At 41.6% G+C, this 20,045-nt stretch overlaps 1 protein-coding gene across 6 annotated transcripts in view; it reads right to left on the reverse strand.

Moving 5' to 3' along the window:
• Positions 1-1,571: 1,571 nt before the first annotated feature.
• IKZF3 (IKAROS family zinc finger 3) overlaps positions 1,572-20,045 on the reverse strand; it is a 59,532-nt gene continuing 41,058 nt past the window's right edge. For all 6 annotated transcript variants that reach the window (XM_081837029.1, XM_081837028.1, XM_081837027.1 and 3 more), the window contains one exon: positions 1,572-2,356. In XM_081837029.1, coding sequence (XP_081693155.1) covers positions 1,641-2,356 — 716 coding nt within the window. In that variant the 3' untranslated portion in view covers positions 1,572-1,640. The remainder of the gene's footprint in view (positions 2,357-20,045) is intronic.

The raw sequence follows: 20,045 nt of genomic DNA on the forward strand, positions 1-20,045 counted from the left end.
TGAAGTTGCAAGCTGGCAACTCTAAATATGCAGGACTGGTGATTTGTCCAGAAACAGAGGTGCCCCTGAAGGATAATAACATGTGAACTGAAAGACAGGGAGGAAGAGGGAGTGTGTGTGTGTGTGTGTGTGTGTGTGTGTGTGTGTGTGTGTGTGTTCTCTCTTTTACACACACACACACACACACACACACACACACACACACACACACACCAAGAGAGAGAGAGCAAGAGAGAGATGGAAATAGCACAGATTGCCCTTAAGGCATATATAAAAATGCTCACCAATGTGACAATAACAAAAGACCACTTTTACATCTTTGCTACTGACAGGATAAAACTAAAGTCACACCTCTGCTACAAACAAGCTGGTTGAACGGCTCCTCTACCAAGAACCACCAGGAATTGCAGCAACTGAGAACCCACCCTATAAAAAAATATAACTCACTGAGGTCAGGGCTCAATCTTAGCCCAATAACTGTGGGCTTATCCACATCTACCTTTCCTCCACTCTTTCTAGACATCACATGCTCCCTGTCCGATCGCCCCTTTTTGGTTTTGCTCTAGACCAGGGGTAGGCAACCTAAGGCCCGGGGGCCGGATGCGGCCCAAACACCCTCATGTTTTTACATGAGTAGAATGTGTGCTTTTCTTTAAAATGAATCTCTGGGTTATTTGTGGGGCATAGGAATTCGTTCATTATTTTTTTCAAAATTTAGTCCGGCCCCCACATGGTCTGAGGGATGGTGGACCAGCCCACGGCTGAAAAAGTTTGCTGACCCCTGCTCTAGACCTTTTCCACTGAAAACCTGCTCTTTAAAGCTCAATCAGAGCAAACAGCCATCCACAGAAAACCCCAATTGAAGTTTGCGCTGGGCAACTCCCCCCGCCCCTGCAAATGTTTGGGCATGGAGCTTTTAAGTGCAGACCTGTGCCTGGAAGGAACAGGGAGAAAGGTAAGTGTAGATAAGCCCTCTTTTTCATTGCCAAGGCGCCAAGGGAAGAATGTGGGTTGGACTACTTTAGGAGGCCTGCCTTTGGGAAGGGAATCAATGGACTGAATGCCCTCTGACAGAAGACGCTCCCCACTCCCCTCAGGAAAACAGCGTGCTTGGGAGATGGCCTGCAATCTAGACTTGTTTCTGGCATGTTGATTTTCTAAATGCAAGGTGCTATTTTGCGTCCCTAGGGTGAACCAATCAAACATGTGATTCCCACAGGCAGGTGGGACATTTATATACCGCTTAATTTTTCACGTTTCTGGAGGGTGCTAAGGGTGATGTGACATCTGGGCTTGGGGCCTACAGATTCCTCACCTCTGGCCGAACCTTTTTTACAGCTGGTACAGAAAAATGTCAACGAAATCTCTCCACTTTTTTTTTTTTAAGGGTTTTAAAAATCTGACTACACTACAAATGTAAACTAGTCTTAAACTCCCCACATTCCTGGACAAGGAACCCTGAAGACTGTAGCTCCATGGAGTTAAGGAAATACCCACAACATCTTTACAAAGTTATAATTCCCCACCCACACACCCCAGGTTGTTTGGTAGAAATCACACAATACTCGAACTTGGTTTCGGACTGGTTTTAGGTTACGGTGCATGAATCTCCCCAGAAACTGATGGAAGAAGTTCTGCTCTCATTTCAGTCCCATTCTGTGCTCACCACGGACTATGTGGGAGGAGAACTCATATTTGTCATGGCTACGGTGGCCGCACAAATTACACTCGAAAGGGTCACGGAAGCCGTGGCATCCCATGTGGATGGTGAACATCACATAATCCAGGAAGAGGACACGGCAGTGGTCACATCGGTAGACCCCAATGGGTTCGCCTTCCTTGTTGAAGACTTTCAAGACGTCACGAGGACAAACGACGGGCGGCCTGAAGATCTCGTAGGATCTGGGGTGCTCCTTGTAGACCAGGAGCCCATTACGGGCCTGCAGAGGAGGAGGAGCCGCTTGGTTCTGGTGGTAGGCAAGACTCTGGTGCTCCTCTTGGTTGCTGTCTGAGTCTGTGGAATCTTGGCCACTGTTGTTTGGAGAAAGGCCTCTGTCGGAAGACGTAGCCTTGTCTCTCAGCTGGGCATGGCTCTTTTCCACTTCCTGCGGGTTGCCGTTGGGCACTTCAGAGCGGGTGAGCGCCAGGGGGTACAGGCTGCTGATCACGGGCACCATCTCCGAGGTCGGTGGTGCCGGGTTCTGCACAAGCGGGCGCAGGGCTTCTGCGCCAAGGTAACCCATGGAATTGTTGATGGTTTGTTGGTCCAGCAGGCATCCTTGCAACATGGCCTCCCTCTCCTTCTCGTACGCAAAGCTGGGGTTGTAATTCACTTCAAAGCTGGAGCGTTTCTCACCTGTGGGACAGAAGGATGCATGAGGACGTTACAGGGTAAAGTTCTAAAACCGCCTTACATTTATACTGTGGCAGCATAAAATACTTTTATAAATACATTTTGCGTACAAAAGCATCTCTGTGCCACCATGTTCTATTTTTTTTTTTATAAATATTTATTAAGGTTTTTAAATATAAATGCACACATAATAAACAATCTTACTTCTTTTACAACAATTTCATCACTTCTTTGGACTCCCTCACGTCTCCCGCTCCCATTTACATCGTTAAAATTTTTTTCCAAACAAATTATCAACTTGTTTACAATCTCATGTCCACTCATTCAAATATAATCTAGCACTTCTTCCAAAAAATTTTTATATTTTCTTTAGTCTCACTTATCATCAAATTTAAATCTAGTTTAGTGGTGGCCAGTTTTTTATAATCTAGCATCCTTCTTAACATTCAACCAAATTACAATGTTTTTGTAGATACATCTTAAATTTCTCCCAGTCTTCCTCCATCTTCTCTTCTCCCAGATCACGGATTCTGCCGGTCATCTCGGCCAGTTGCATATAGTCCATCAGCTGCATCTGCCACTCTTCCAGTGTGGGTAGATCTTGAGTTTTCCAGTTTTTTGCAATGAGAATCCTTGCTGCCGTTGTTGCATACATAAAAAATGTTCGATCCTTCTTTAACACCTTCTGGCCAACAATACCCAGAAGGAAGGCCTCTGGTTTCTTTGTGAAGGTATACTTAAATACCTTTTTCAGCTCATTATATATCATTTCCCAGAAGGCCTTCACCTTAGGGCATGTCCACCAGAGGTGAAAGAATGTTCCTTCATTTTCTCTGCATTTCCAACATTTATTATCAGACGAATGGTATATTTTGGCAAGTTTAACTGGGGTCATGTACCATCTATATATCATTTTCATTACATTTTCCTTCAGAGCATTACATGCGGTGAAGTTCAGCCCAGTGGTCCACAACCTTTCCCAGTCCTCAAACATAATGTTATGCCCAATGTCCTGTGCCCATTTTATCATAGCCGATTTAACCATTTCGTCTTGTGTATTCCATTTTAGCAGCAAGTTATACATTCTAGATAGTACCTTGGTCTTTGGTTCTAACAATTCTGTTTCTAACTTCGATTTCTCCACCTGGAACCCTAACTTTTTGTCATTTTTAAAAACTTCTTTAATCTGAGCATAATGTAACCAGTCTCGCACCTTATCCTTCATTTTCTCCAAACTCTGCAATTTCCAATTGTCTCAATCTTTTTCTAATATTTCCCAATATTTTGGCCATTTGGCCTCCATATTGGGTCTTTTTCGGGCCTTAGCCTCCAGAGGTGAAAGCCACCTTGGAGTTTTATTTTCCAATAAGTCTTTATATTTTGTCCAGACATTAAACACTGCTTTCCTGACAATATGGTTCTTAAAGGCCTTATTGATCTTAACTTTGTCATACCATAAGTATGCATGCCAACCAAAAGCATTGTTAAAACCTTCCAGGTCCAGTACGTCAGTGTCTTCGAGAAGTAGCCAATCTTTTAGCCAGCAGAAAGCTGCGGCTTCATAGTACAACTTTAAGTCTGGCAGGGCAAAGCCCCCTCTTTCTTTCGCATCTGTTAATATCTTAAACTTAATTCTGGGCTTTTTGCCCTGCCAGACAAATTTAGATATATCTTTCTGCCACTTCCGGAAGCACTCCGTTTTATCCACAATCTGTAATGTTTGAAACAAAAACAACATTTTTGGCAATACATTCATCTTAATAGCAGCAATTCGGCCTAACAAAGAAAGCTTCAATTTTGTCCAACTATCCAAGTCTCTCTTAATTTCAGACCAACATTTTTCATAGTTGTCCTTGAATAGACTCAGGTTTTTTGCTGTTATGTTTACCCCTAGGTACTTTACCTTTTTAACCATAGTTAATTCTGTTTCTCTCTGAAACCGTTCTGACTCTATATCTGTCAAATTTTTTCCCAGCACCTTGGTTTTCTGTTTGTTTAGTTTAAATCCCGCCACCCGACCAAAGTCCTGAATCAATTGTAATACTCTTTTCGTACTAGATTCTGGCTCCTGCAGGGTCAAAACTAGGTCATCTGCAAAAGCTTTAAGTTTGTATTGTTTCGCTCCGACCTGAATCCCTTCCACCAACCGGTCCCCTCTGATCATATTCAAGAGCACCTCCAGAACCGAGATAAATAACAAAGGGGAAATCGGGCAGTCTTGTCGCGTTCCTTTTTCAATTTTGAACTCTTCTGTAACCACATTGTTAACTATCAGTTTAGCCTTTTGTTCTGAATATATTGCATCAATCCCATTCTCAAACCCCCGTCCCACTCCCATTTCTTTCAAATTTCCCTTCATAAATTTCCAAGAAATGTTATCAAAGGCCTTCTCCGCATCTATAAAAATTAACACTGCTTTTGTATTTATGTCTGTTTGCAAAAGTTCCAAAATGTCAATAATGTTCCTAGTATTAGCAAACATATGTCTACCTGGGAGAAAGCCTGCCTGGTCTTTATGAATTACTTCATTAAGAACTCTTTTTAGTCTGCTTGCCAAAATGTCTGCAAATATTTTGTAATCCACATTCAGAAGGGAAATGGGACGATAGTTTTTGAGTTGTGTCTTTTCAGTTTCAGATTTTGGTATCAATGTGATAAAAGCTTCCTTCCACGATTCCGGCGCCTTCTTCCCTTCCATAATTTCATTACAAACCTCCATCATTGGTTGGATCAGATAGTCTTTTAATATCTTGTAATACTTGGAAGTCAGGCCATCTGGCCCTGGAGATTTGCCCAGTTGCATGTTCTGAATGGCTTGTTCAATCTCTTGTTGTGTTATTTTGTTGTTCAGGATTAATCTGTTTTTTTGTGACAACTTTGTTAGTCCATTTCTTTCCAAAAATTGTTTAATCTCAGCCTCATCTTGCGGCCCTTGAGTGTATAATTTTTTGAAGTATCTCTGGAAGCACTTTCTAATTTCCATGGGGTTCTGAATGTTTCTTCCTTCAATTTCTAGGTTTGTAACTGTATTTAATTTCTGTCTCTTCTTCAACTGCCAAGCAAGCAGTTTCCCACATTTATTCGCCGATTCAAAAGTTTTTTGTTTCATTAATTTAATCTTCCATTCTATTTCTTGGTTTATCAGTTTGGAATATTGTGCTTGGTATAGTTTAATTTCTCTCAGAATTGGCTGTGACTTCGGATTTGATCTTAATTTCTTCTCCAATTCTTTAATTTTCTGCAAGATCTTATCTTTCATTTCATTTTGTGTCCTTTTCTTTACGACGTTCTGTTGTATCAAGAACCCCCTCATCACAGCTTTGCTTGCGTCCCAGATAGTTCTTTTTTCCACCGTAGTGTTCATATTTATTTCGAAATAGTCCTTCAGAGTTTTTTGGGCCTTCTTAATAATCTCCTGGTCTCTAAACAAGCTATCGTTCATCTTCCATCTAAAGGAGCCGGTTGGCAAAAGTGTCATATCCATCTTCAGCGCGTTATGGTCGGAGCAGGTCTTTGGGCAGATTTCCACTTTTCTAACCTTGGGTGCCAGACCTCTAGTTATCCATATTTGGTCGATTCTTGTCCAAGTCAGCTGGGCTTCAGAGAAGAATGTTCCCTCTCTTCCCAGGGGGTTCTTAGTTCTCCAAATGTCAATCCAGTCCATATTGTCGGTCATTTCAAAAAAAGTCTTTGGTAGTCTGCCGTCTTTTGTAACATTTTGATTTTGTGACTTATCCATGTTAGTCGATACGACCCCATTCATGTCTCCCATCATAATGATGTTGTTGTAGTCCAGATAGTCCAGCATAATCTCATGCAACTTCTTATAAAATTCCGATTTCCCGTCATTTGGTGCATAAATTCCTAATATCAGAATCTTTTCTCCTTGATGTTGTATCTCAATTGCTAAGATTCTTCCATGTTCATCTTTAAATAAAAATTTAGGTGACAGGCTCTCTTTTGCATATATCACCACTCCTCGCTTCTTTACTCTATCCGAAGATATAAATTCTTGACCAAGTCTTTTGTTTATTAACACCTTTCTATGGAGCCTAGTCACATGTGTTTCTTGTAAGCAGATAATGTCCAATTGTTCTTTTTTTAGTATATAAAAATTTTTCCTCCTTTTTTCCGGGATGTTACAGCCATTAATGTTCCAACTCAAAAGTTGCAGAGACATCCTGAATAAATCTGGTTATTTTTCAAGGGGTGGTACCTTATTTGAAGGATCTTCAGGGTCCAAGGGTGCAGGTACCTCTGGTGTTTCAGGCCCTGGAAGTTGATCAATTCCTTTGTGAAGGTCCTCTCCGTATACGTTCAGAAATTTATCTCTATCTTCCAATGTTCTGATTTTGATCTTCTTCCCTCTAAAGGTAAAAGATAGTCCTTGAGGAAATTCCCACCTAAAGATGATTGAATTCTTCCTTAGTAATCTTGTCAACTCCAAGTAGTTAGATCTAAGATCTAACAGTTGTTTAGGAATATCCTTGTAGATCTCAATTCTTTTGTCCAGAATGTCCAGTGACTTTCCGTAGTGTAGGCCCAGAATCTTGTCCCTTTCCTCCTTTGACCTCAATGTTATCAAACAGTCTCTGGGCTTCTCTTTCTTTATAAGTCTTCCGAGCCTAAAAGCTGAAACAATTTTAAAATCCTTTTCCTCTAAGCTCCAAAATTTGGAGAATTCTTTGGTCAAAAACTCAGCTAGGTTGCCTTCTTCCACTTCTGGTATTGCTCTTATCCTTAAATTGCTCTCCCGGTTCCGCAGTTCAATCATAGATAGATAGGTCTGGTGTTCACCTACTTGTTTGCAGAGTGGTCTTACCTCTTGTTCTAAATTTTCAAGTTTTTGGCTGGTATCTTCAGCCAATTTCCGATTTTCCCCTGCAGCCTCCTTCAATTCTCCAATTGCTTGAGTATTCTGTGCAACTTGTCCAGATAATTTATTTAAACATTCTGTGTTCTGGTCAATTTTATATGTTTGCTCATCAGCCTTCTTGTCCAAAGATTCTACTTTCTTGTCCAAAGATTCTAATTTTTCAAAAATTTTCTCTAGAATAGCAGTGCTTGCCCCTGAGGCCATATCTTCCAATTGTAATTCCTCAGTTTCTCCCTCCCCTGCCCATGGCAGAGAGGCAGCTTCCTCCTCAGAAGGCAAAGTAGGCACAGATGATCTACGTGCCTGTGAGGCTGCGGTTAAAGTTATCAAAGTTGTTTGTTTAGTTCTTCCTCTCCTTCTTGCACCACTCATTCCAAGTTATCTAAAAGTCAAGGTCAAGCTGAGTTGTTCCCATGAGAAAGCAGCAGCCCAGATGGTAACAGTCAACAGAGGGCCGGGAAAAGGAAAGTAAAATACGAGTCACTGCTATAAGTCCCAAATCCTCTAGGGGGAGTTTAAAATATTTCAAGGAAGAGATCAATTTCAGTTAAAATAAAGTCAAATTTCTAAAGTCCAAGAACCTTCAATAAAAATTTTTTCAGCAGAGTTAGGGTTTAATACAGCAACAGTGTTTCTGGTGGTGCAAACTGGTAATCCAAATGCCTCAAAGTAGCAAGTTCAGACTCTCTCAGATTGTTTCAAAGTTCAGATTCAAAGTATCCAAACTGCAAACTGCAAACTGACAGCTCAATTTCTCAGGCAGCTCCAGCACCTGGGGTTTTTAGTTAAAATGTAGCTCCAAGAGAAGAAAGATATCCCCATGCAGCTAAAATTTATAAAGTCCAGTACATAAAATTGTTATTCCACTTGAGATAAAGTTCAATGGGTGCTCAGATCAAATAGTTTAAAAGGTCTCTCTTTGCCTCCACTCCTCCAGCTCTTTGCGTTCAAGTTCAACGGGAGCGGAAGACGGACTTCCTGTTTTTCGTCACTCCGCTTTCAGCCAAATTTAATGTTTTAAAGTTCCAAATTGCATACAGTCAATTATTTACTCACGGGTTGTTGTTTTCAAAGCAAAAATTTCAGGAAGAAAGGTCAGCGCTCACTGGCAACAGCTACGCGGCTTCACTCCGCCGATTGCGGAACGACCCTCAGCGCCGCAGCCTCCTCCACGATCCGGAGCCCCTTACGGGGTTCCTTCAACGTTTTGGGGGCCGCTACTGGCGCCCGCCGGGTCCCAGGACCGCAGGCTTCTGCCGCCTGCGGGTTTCCGTTGTGGGTCTCCGCTTTCGCCGTAGCGGACGACCCTTTCTCGAGCGGAGCTCCCTTCCCGGTTAGGAAAGGGCAGCCATTACCCTTCACGCCGCCTCCGGAAGTCTCTGTGCCACCATGTTCTAAAGTATCAGGGCAGTGCACAACATCACAATATAAGATACTATTAAAAACAATACATGGGGTATTGAGGCCCCACCCCTATTACAAATTCTACTCTGTCTCGACCTGCCCTGTTGCTTTCACTAGCATTCCCTAAACACTTTCAGGTCTAGCTTACGGATTATTTTATTATTTATTTATTGAATTTATATACCTGGAGGTCTCAGGGCGGTTCATGAAAAAGATCACAATATATAAAATCAAAATAAGAACAATATCCCAATAACACCCCACCCCAAAAAAGAGCCACATTTTAAAATGGTCTAGGGTGCCCATCAGGTCAACCAAAGGCCTGGTTAAAAAGGAATGTTTTTGCTTGGCACCTAAAGGTGTATAATGAAGGCACCAGGCGAACTTCCCTGGGGAGAGCATTCCACAGATGGGGAGCCACTGCAGAGAAGGCCTGTTCTCATGTTTCCACCCTCTGGACCTCTCAAGGAGGAGGCACATGAAGAAGGGCCTCAGAAGGTGATCTCAGGGTCTGCGTAGGTTCATATGGAAAGAGGCAGTCCTTGAGGTATTGCGGTCCTGAAACCTGCCTTTTTTAAATAGGATAAAACGGAAGCTGACATTTTCCAGCAGCTGAATTCTGCAGCCAGTTTCTGCACTTCTCTGGTAAAGTTATAGTACCATGGAATCCATTCAGCCTTGGCCATAAGGCAATGGAATTCTGCTGCCACAAGCAACATTTTCACACACAGCAGGCAATGGCGTTTTTCATATTAAAATCCTCTGTGCTTGAAGGATAGAAACCAGAATGTCAAACCCTTGAGATATTTATCACTGGCAGTACTATGACTCAAGGACCACGAAACTTGGCAGGCTGTTTCAGTGGATGGGTTTGAAACCAACCACTCACGTTTCTTTAGTAATGTGCTTGAGAACCCGCTGACAAGATTCTCTGTCAATCTTGTGATCCATCTGATAGATAAAAGGAATTTTAAAAAGAAAAAATCCCCCACAGAATGACATTTGTCTATGACTCAGATGCCAGTTCTAGAAAAGATGAATCAAAGAAAATTAGCCCCGTTTCTCAAGGGATGCTGAAAGTTTTCAGTTTCTTGTTTTGAACTCATGAATACGATTAACTAAGAAAATATCCAGCGTTAGGGCGGGCTCTGTGCAGGCAATAGGAAGACTTATAAATATTTGGTATATTGTATTGCAAGCCCCGGGAAGTTACTGTGTGTCTCTGTACATTCTGCAGAGATAAACTTTTGGGATTTTTGACTACGTGCTATCTGATGCAGCTTCCCACAAAGCAATTAAGAAGTTGGCCGAAGGCCAAGGAGACTGAGCAGAGGGAGTTATTCTTCCTAGAGATATGGGACCTTGGATACAACTCTGCTATTGGTTGAGGTCTCCATATAGGCATGATGACTCATGGCATTCCTTGCTGGATAGTTGGTTGGTCAGTGTGGTGTTCTGAGAGTCGTTTGGAGTTTGTTCAGTGAGAGAGTTAAGATCCGTGCCTGTATCCCGTACATAGTAACTTGTAAAGTCTGCTGTAAATAATAAACACCCCTAAGTAACCAAGTTACTGGTAGCAGCGTCTTGTTCCTGCCTCATCCTGCCTGCCTGCAACTGATTGCTTCTGAAAGTCTTTGTATGCTCTGCTATATTCAACTGGGTCTAGCTAAGATCCTGCAACAGGTTAAGGTTGCGAAACATCAATACAAACTGAATTCCTATATGAGAACTGCTAGTGCAGTCGTTGCAACTCTGTTTCAGGGATGGCGAGAAGATGCTGCCATTGCTACAATAGTGTTCTCATGGCTGTGCTTTACCTTTGGCACTTACAGAAGGTGCCACTGGGGGTGGGGAGCTATCCCTGGATCATCCCTGCCTTTGGTCATCCCAGCCATTAAGATCCAAAGCTTCTCCAATTCGCATGGCTCCCTCTCTTCATCTGCACAGTCCTGTCTTGGCTATTGCTTTTTCTTGGTACCATTTGAGGACGAGAGAATGTTGGGAATGCTGACTTTTTCTCTAAGATTGGATCCACAGTTCAAAACATCTTGATGTTTTTTAGCATTCTCTCTTAGAGGAAGCTTAAAACATTCTGTTCACCACACAACGAAGGCAGTTTGTCCTATCCGTATGAAACTTTCATGGTGAAATTACATGGTGAATAGGTATTTCTGGCCACAGTTCGGTGAAGAATGGCTAAGTTGCAACAGTTCAGCTATTTGCCTTGAAAAAATATATGCCCTGAAAAAATATATGCTTTGAAAAAATATATGCTATGTTTCTCCTTCTGGCTGTGGGAAAATGTATGCTTTGCATTTTAAAATGGACCTTACAACACATGTTTAGAATGGAGAAATATGAGGATTACCAACCATAAAGTATTTTATTTACCCAACCAGTAAATTTGCATTCTACTAGATAACCACTATTGTGTTTGAGGGGGGAAAGGAAAGTCTAGATTCCACCATGCTTTGCATATGACTCACTAGCCCTATCCTGGTTTGCTGTATTCCTCCAAGCACTGCACTGGCTTTGATACCGTTCAGCAGAATCAGTAATTCTGAATTACAACTTTGTAATGCTAAGGTGCTCTTGGATTCCTGCTTGATCCAAAATGCAAGGGTAGCTCCCCTCCCCCTTACATATAGCTTCGCTCTCTGGATATTCCAAATGAGTGCTCCTCCTCTCGTGAGTTAACACTAGGCCTGAGCCGAAGGGGGGCGAAGCTTTCAAAAGCTCTAAAAACACCTCCTGTTTGGGGGTTAGCACTGTGAGAGAGAAAAAAGTGTTTGTGGAATAGGGGTAGTCAGAAAAGGTTCACCTTTGGTATATAAGCAGAAAGCTGGTAGGGAAAGAGATAGCAGAGGGTGAAATATTTCCACCCTGTGGCAAACCCCAAACCGGAAATATTTGAGTCACTAAGTAAAAAATAGGACATATAGGAATTATGGTTTCCACCTGCTCATTTGTACCCAATCTGATCCACTTAATAGCACAGCGGCGGCTGCAGACACTCAAGGGTATTAATCACAGGTGGCAAACCACAAAGTGACCCAGAAAACACTGGCACAATTTCAAGTGTGATCAAGAACATGGAATTAAACGAAACAACAACCCACAATGCATACGCTTATAACATTGTTTTGGGCTGGTGTAGAGTTGTGGGTGTCATTTCAGCGATTTCACCCTCTCAATTAATGTTTTTAATTGACCTGGCCTTGTTCTATGAAGCTCATTGCCCTCCCTTGTTTCCCAACCAGGGACTGTGGGGCTTGAACAGAGAACTGTGGCCTACTCTCCACATCCAGCAGGGTGAGGGGCAGGAGTGAGAAAATCTGACTACCTCGGTTCCTCACATTTGCTCATTTTCCCAACCTTAAGTTCAATTCTCCACACTTCCATATATGTTTGCAATTTCTTAAAAAAATTAAAATGTCCTGAAAATCCACCAGCTTTTTAGTGCAATTTTCTCCTAATATGCACATTTCTGCAAAGCAATTTCTCTTCCTTTACATAATGCGTTTGCATCCTATTTTCACTAATATGGGCATTTCTATGCATGCTCCCGGTACATGCATTTTTGCACACATTACTTGGCCGCAGAACGGCATTGCAAAATTCAGCAAAGTGTACGTTTTTGAAAGGATGGCTGTGTTTCAGTTTGTGTGTTTGTTTCAGAAAGTGCAACTTAGGCTCCCTTTAAATGGATATTGGATTGTATTTCTCTCCCGTCCTAAGGTGGTAGCATGGCCTGTACCTCTTCAGAACTCCAGGTAGGAATGCCATTTTCCCCCAATATGTAACTCCATTTCCGTAAACTATCAGAGAAGTTGTGAGATCAGCCCAGCCTGCTTCTTCCAGTCCTAGTTTCTACTTGCAGAAAATGGTCCCCCCTTTGAAAATATGCATTTGAAAATATGGTCCCTTGCCTGTCTGGTGCTGTCTAAGATGGTACAGTCCAATTTAGTACCTCGGGGCTTTACTATTTCAAAGATGACAGTAACACCATCACGCCACTTGCTGTTCTGTCATTCCCTGGCAGCAAGGCAGGGCAACACACAGAGTAATGATGTCATCTCTCAATGTCTAATTAAGCGCCAAGTCGTAAGATCGTGAAATGGACTGTACTACTTGGAAGAGGTGAAGGTTGGTGAATGTGACCAGTGCCAGATTTATGTATAAGCTAAACGAGCTATAGCTTAGGGCCCCACTCTCTTGGGGCTCCCCCCAAAAATACTTCTTCTTAATTGTATTTCACTATTAATATACGTCTTCTTAATTGTATTCCAGTTCAACAATCACTTTGATAATATACATATTTTGTTATGTGCAAATGGACATATTAGGTCCATAAATTACCGTATAGCATATATTCAACATGAAAAACAGTGACAATTTGTTGCTGACAAAGGACAGCTGGACATATAAAGGGCCTCATTACCTTCAGTAGCTTAGGGCCTCATCAAACCTAAATCCGGCCCTGGGTGTGACATTTTTAAATGCTTCTGTAAGGAGGCAGAATCCTCCTCAGCAGAGGACTAGCAGAGCAGGAAATGAGTACTGCTAAAATGGTTCTCCGTATTTTAGCATGAGAAGAAACTCTGCCATCTGAAGATGCACAGCCTACCACCTCTTTCATATCGATTCAAGACTCTTTGGCTCCTTATTCCCACCATGCTTTGCTGTGAGTGTAGACCAGGCCCAAGTTCTACACCAGATAATCACCTCAGTTTCCCCCAGAGAACAAGCATAGGACCCAGAAATGGTTATCCATTAATATTATTGTCCAGTTCCTGGTATCTAACCCTCTGCTACTTGAGTTAATGCCTATGTCTGTGTTCCCCAACCCCGTGCCTTCTAGAAATTTTGACTACAGCTCCAACCAGCCACAGCCAGAGCATCTGGAGGGAACCAGATGGGGAAAGGATGATCTAAGTAGGAAGAGATCCAAACATCTTCCTCCAAGCAATTTTTCGCTCTAGTACTTAATGAAAAGTCAGCTTAAGGTCAGACAAGAGGCTCATGGGAGTGTGCCTTGGAGGATAACAGAGAGTGAGTCACTTTTAAAAAGTCACACTATATGAAACCCCACCGCATGGAGTAATTTAATTTTTTTAATTGACAACAACAACATAGCGTCAGAAAACAGTGCTGCGGTGACACCCGTGTTTCCTTCTTTCTTAACCCACTCTTCAAGAAACTGTTTGCCAACCTGTACCTTGCAGAAACTGTATCTTACCCCAATAAGGCAGGTGCAATCGCAGCTCAGTTCACATTGTTGAATTCCCCCCCCCCACAAAACACACACACAATCTTCCACGTGGGTACACAAGCATGTGAAGAAAAGCTAGGCCTCACACATCTCCCCTGACAGCCGGGGCCTTAAGATCTATGGGAGACGCCCTACTTACATTCCCACTAATGACAACAGTTTTTGGACAGCGTCATGGAACATGACATGACTCTGTTACGGCATCCCAGGTACAGAACTTGATGTTTGCTTTATATTGCTAGCTTTATGAGGGGAGGGGGTTATATGGACCCTTTGAATAGGAGGGTGGAATAAAAATTCAGTACTAATACCAATAATGTGACCAGGATTTTGCACACCTTGGTCCACGATCATGGCTGCTGGCAAAAGTGTACAAAGTTGCATGGGGAAATTCAGCTGTGTCAACTACTCCTTAGACGCTGCATTGCCTGATACCTCAAGCAGGTAATGTGTGCGACAAGTACATGTTTGTAAACACTTATTTCATCATACAGGTCCATTGCATTTGCCACTGGCTTCATCTCCCTACTGAGTGTGCACCTGTTGGCTCAGGTTTGCTGGTGTTTTAATTGGTGAAAAGGACTTTGTTTTCTTCGTTGAACACTACATAGCACCTGTACTTGTGCCTCTTCTTAAACATGCTGCACATGTTACACAACAGCAAACCTGAATTTGCTATTTGCTTATTGGGGAAGCAAGCTATGTTCAGTTCCAGCTCCTAGGTGATATACTCGACTAATAAATATGTTTTGCAAACTTGTGTTTGTCTTTTAAAAAGTTGAGAGGGGTAACTGTTTTCATCTGTTTCAGAAAATGCCGCAAAAATTCTTGAGGCGATTTAAGGACTATTAGATTTAAGCAGATCCATCTCTATGCAAAAAAAATGAAATGAAATGGACAGCAAAAGTGACAACGTTCAGAGCCCACTGCGAGAGCATTTCAGTTACCCCAAATGCTGTTGTGAAAGTCACAATCCTTTAAGAAAAGAGAGCATCTAGAGTAGGTATTAGAATTTATCAGGGAATATTTAAGAATTATATAAGATCATATTGTACCAATCACACCATATTAGCAGAAATTTAGTGATACTTGTAAACACAACAAATACCGTTTGTGGAGTAGACGGGAACAATATTAAAGAATATAAAACTGCGCGGAAAAAACAATGACAATATAATCAGCACAATGAGAATGATAGGAAGACTCGTTTTGTCAGAAGTCTTTTTTATCTAAGTGTTTAATTAAGTATTAATTAGGAAGATTAAGGTTTTTTTATGTACGCAAATTTGCTTTTTCTTCTTTATTTTTTCTGTATTTTCTTCTTTTCTTAATTGTTTTTTCTTTAATTTTTTTGGTAGTATGAGATTGTAAATTCTTTGTAAATTCTTTGTATAAGTGTGTATTTTAAATTAATAAAGATTATTTTTTTAAAAAAAGAATTTATCAGGGAATTAGATTTCATCCAGACTGAGGATTTCTTCTCCTCTTCAAATTTTCAATTCGTTTTAGTATTGCCAGGAAGATTGTGTTGTCACAAATTACTACTATAGATTAAGGTCAGTGTTCCTATCTTATACGCATTTGATCTTTGCACAGAAATATGGAAGAACTTCTGTGTCGATTTCATGGCCTTTTTAGCCATACCTCTTTAAGCAAGAAACCAAGTCTTTAATGTCATCAGTGCAGTCCTGTGAAAGACTTCACCAATGAAGATTCAGCAGGTGCCTTCTGTGCCAACTTTTAAACACCTGTTGCAAACTGTTCTATTCCACTAGTCCAGGCATATCCAGCTCCCAAGAGACTGTGATCTACTCCCAGTATGGAAAAAAACTGGCAGTGATCTACCCATTGGCATTGGAGGAAGGAATAGCGTGTGTGAGGTGGGTGGATTGCCCAGAATTGTTTAGCTTTTTTTAGGCGTGAAGTGCCCAGAGTTGAGCTTTTTGGGGGAGGATTGCACAGTTTTTTAGCCTTTCCCCCATGACTTTTTGTACACGATAAGGATCCCATGATCTACCAGGATCAGCCAGGGATCTACCAGTAGATCACAATCTACTGCTTGGACATCCCTGCACTAGTCCTATGCAGGCAGTTAAGAATACATCCTCTCACCGTGGTTAATAGGTGTTTTAAACTTTTTAATGGTTTTACTGCTGTAAACCACGTTGATATATTTTTTATGAAACAGGGCTATAGAAATTTTTTATATATAAATAAATAAGTAAAATGACATGAGTACTAGTCCATAAAAGTTTGTGATGCTTGATGTGTCAATTGTCATGATTAAAATGCATTTGTTGTATTATTTAGTAAGTTGGCAAGCTTAATAAAGCAGAAGAATATTTGACAACCTTGTAAGTCAATGGTTGTTTGAGGTATTTATGCTTATGATATGTACACATTCTTTATTGCATATAATGCTTTAAAAACATGTATCATTGCATTACCCATTTTTTTCTGTCTTGTCCTTCGATTTTAAGTTAACTGCTTTTGACCCAGATAGACTAAAAAATTAGCATAATAAATGAAAGCTTTGCAGTTTCAACTAGCAGCTTGTTTCAACTTGAAGATAAGAAGCCTTAGCAACTGCATCGCAACCACAGAGCAGAATGGATATATTTATTTGGGCTTGTGTGTATATGAATGGTTTTTGCTTACAGAGGCTGGAAGCAGCAAAACAAGGTTGGGGCTGGTGGATGTGAAGTGTGAAAATCAAGCCAAAACTGTGGTGCAAGCAATTTGGACTTTGCTAGCTAATATGGGGGGAGACTTGTGGCCTATGTATTGGGATTGTGTTTCCCAGCACGTGAAGCGGACAATATTGAGACATTTTTTGATACCTAGAACCTGTATTTTGGTAGTGTTGCTTTTGCAACCTTGTGGCGTTCTGGATCCTGTGGAACAGGACTTTGCCTTCCACCCCATGTCTCTATAAAAGCAGTTTTCTCGCTGTTTGAATTCGGAGAAGACTATCCAGCCAAACCCCAAGAGGCAACAGATGTCTGCAGCATCTCCTTCTCCCGTGCCTCACCTTTTCCTAGTTTTGCTTGCTAGAAGGATCCCTGGCCAGGATCCTTTGTGTGAGTATCATCCCACCCTTGACATATATATATATATATATATATGATCAGTCTATTTTGGTGGGATAACTGTTCCTATCAGGGAAGAGAGAGGGATGCCCTTCTCATGAGGGAGAGGGCACCCTAGCTGTGTAAAATTTGGGTAGGAAACAAAGCTTCTATTTTGTCAGGTGGTTTAGTCATACATCTTGCATTCCCTTGAAAATAAAGGTGCCAGGTTGTGTGTCTCAGGCCTGATCACTTTAGCTCACACAGCAAGGCTGTTGTTTGGGTCATAACACATTACATTTTTATGTGCCTTAACCAAGTGAAGCAGGCTCCTGTTAACAGGTCGTAAAAGCTCAAAGGGCGTATCTACAAAATTAACATACGTTGTTTTTATGTCAGTTGTCATGGCTTCCCCCAAAGAATTCTAGTTTGGTGAGGGGTCTGTGTCTCCTCAGTTAGACTTCTGTTCCTCCTCTCAAAGAACTACAGCCCCCAGAATTCCTTTGGGAGAGAAAATGACTTAAGCTTGTTTAAAATTTGTGCCATGTTCTCTCACGATACCTTGCCTTACTTGTCTGCAACTCTTGCCACCACTCCACCTTTTACTCCATGTACTGGGAATATTTATACTCTGGCTCTTCTGGGAGGGAAACCCGTGCTGTGGATGAGTCAAGAAATAAAAAGAGCCATTCATCCACAACCTTCCTTAAATGGTTGATTCCCACTTGCAGCCCGCCGCAGTACAGTGATACCTCAGGTTAAGTACTTAATTCGTTTCGGAGGTCCGTTCTTAACCTGAAACTGTTCTTAACCTGAAGCACCACTTTAGCTAATGGGGCCTCCTGCTGCCGCCACGCCGCTGGAGCATGGTTTCTGTTCTCATCCTGAAGCAAAGTTCTTAACCTGAAGCACTATTTCTGGGTTAGCGGAGTCTGTAACCTGAAGCGTATGTAACCTGAAGCTTATGTAACCCGAGGTACCACTGTAAAGTGCATTCCAACATTTCATTTTGACACGGAACATTTTTATTCTGCCCTTCCTCCAAGGAGCTCAGGCAGGGCTTCACCCATTTTATCCTCGGCAAAAGACAGCAAGGTAGATCAGGCTCAAAGCAAATAATGTACCAAGCTTTTATAGCAGAGCAGTGGTTAGAACCTGTTTTTTCTCTGCTCTATCACTTTGTTCACAACACACAATGGTCCTACTGAGTAGTTATTGCATATAAGCAATCTCGCAGCTGAACTCTGTGAACAAGCATGGATTGGTGGGTGAGTGAAGGGGCCCAAACCCTGTGAAACCCACCAATCCCAGTGACAAGTGAGCATCACCTGCTGCCTTCATAATCACAACCTGAGCTCAGGTAGTGCTGCTGGTTCGCAATGTAGGGAAAGGATCTTGTCCATCAAAGTTGTGCCGGCTGTAGGTGCAAAAGCTGCAAATCCCACACACCATTTTTGCACAGGTGACTACTGACTCCTGTTTGTAAATGTCAGAGAGAGCCTGCTGTGGTTACGGTGAACAAATGTTCCCCCTCTGCTTTTGCAGAGTCTGGGGTGGTTTGGAGAATTAAGGTCAACTTTATTTTTATTCAAGACATTAAAAGAGAGAAGATGGCAGTTAGTCTCAGGGCATTTGCAGCAAGATCAGATAAAAAAAATACAATAACAGAGAGATCTCGGCTTATAAAATTTGATTTTGAAGGAAGGCTCAAAAACGGTATTACACTAAATATACAAACTGGTACAGAGCCAGGAATTGAGGGAGCCGGCGTACAGCTTCCGGGTCATGTGGCCAGCATGACTAAGCCACTTCTGGTGAACCAGAGCAGCACATGTAAACATCGTTTACCTTCCCACCAGAGTGGTACCTATTTATCTACTTGCACTTTGACGTGCTTTCAAACTCCTAGGTGGGCAGGAGCAGGGACCAAGAAACGGGAGCTCACCCTGTCACGGCGATTCGAACCGCTGACCTTCTGATCAGCAAGCCCTAGGCTCTGTGGTATAACCCACAGCACCACCCACGTCCAATAAGAGGATACATGTGACTTAATAATTGTTCCCGTGAAGCTTACTGAGCGACCTTGGCCTGTCACTGCCTCTTAGCCTAATATACCTCGCAGGGCTGTTGTGAGGATAAAATGAGGAGAACCATGTACACCATTCTGAGCTTCTTGGAGAAAAAAGGTGGGATATAAATCCATAAAATATTTGGCTATGTTAAAGACATAGTATTAAAGGAAGATTGAACTGGTTCAGCATTTACTGACTGCCAGTAGAATAGTTATCTGTTATAACTGGAAGAAATCAAAGGCACCATCCATGTATAATTGGGTAATCAAAATTTGGGATATTGTTTACAAATACCTGTAATAATATAATTAAATAACAACAACGGACAAACTCACAAATATGGTAAGTGCCAGAGAAGGCAGACAATCAGGTGATTACATTTTTGAGGGGTGAAGAATTGAATGTCTTTATAATTTACTGGATTGATAAGGTCCAAGATATTGTAAAACTGTGTATACTGCTTGGACATTTATAACTTGATATTATTATATTATTACAGCAGCATTATCATAACAGAATTTTACTTTAAATTGTATTATTTAGATTCTCCTCTATTAAGTCTCTCTTCTTTTTTTTGTATATGGAATTCTCAATAAAAATTCTAGAAAAAAATAAAAATAAAATTATAGTAGGTTCATGCTTAACTTGAGCTTGAGGTAAAGAAGTAGAAGGGGAGTGTTTGGCCTCGGACATTTTTTACCTGAAACGAAAACACCCTGCTCTATTCCGAAACTCATTTAGAGAGAGAGAATGAATGATACACAAAGACAGGTTGAAGACAAGAAAACTGGGCGTCTTGGGGTCCAAAGGTACTGCTTTTATCGCGTAGTGTTAGAGACTCATAGAGATTGAAGGGGACCTTCCAAGAGTCATCTAGTCTAACCCCCTCCAATACAGGAATCTCTACTAAATCACCCATGGCATATGGCCTTCCAAGCTCTTAGTGTGCTGTGGGCTAAGTGTTGTTGTTTTTTAATAGCATGGAAACATGCAAGGTAAC

The sequence above is a fragment of the Podarcis erhardii genome (assembly GCF_964252035.2).
Source record: "Podarcis erhardii genome assembly, chromosome: 13".
NCBI lineage: Eukaryota > Metazoa > Chordata > Lepidosauria > Squamata > Lacertidae > Podarcis > Podarcis erhardii.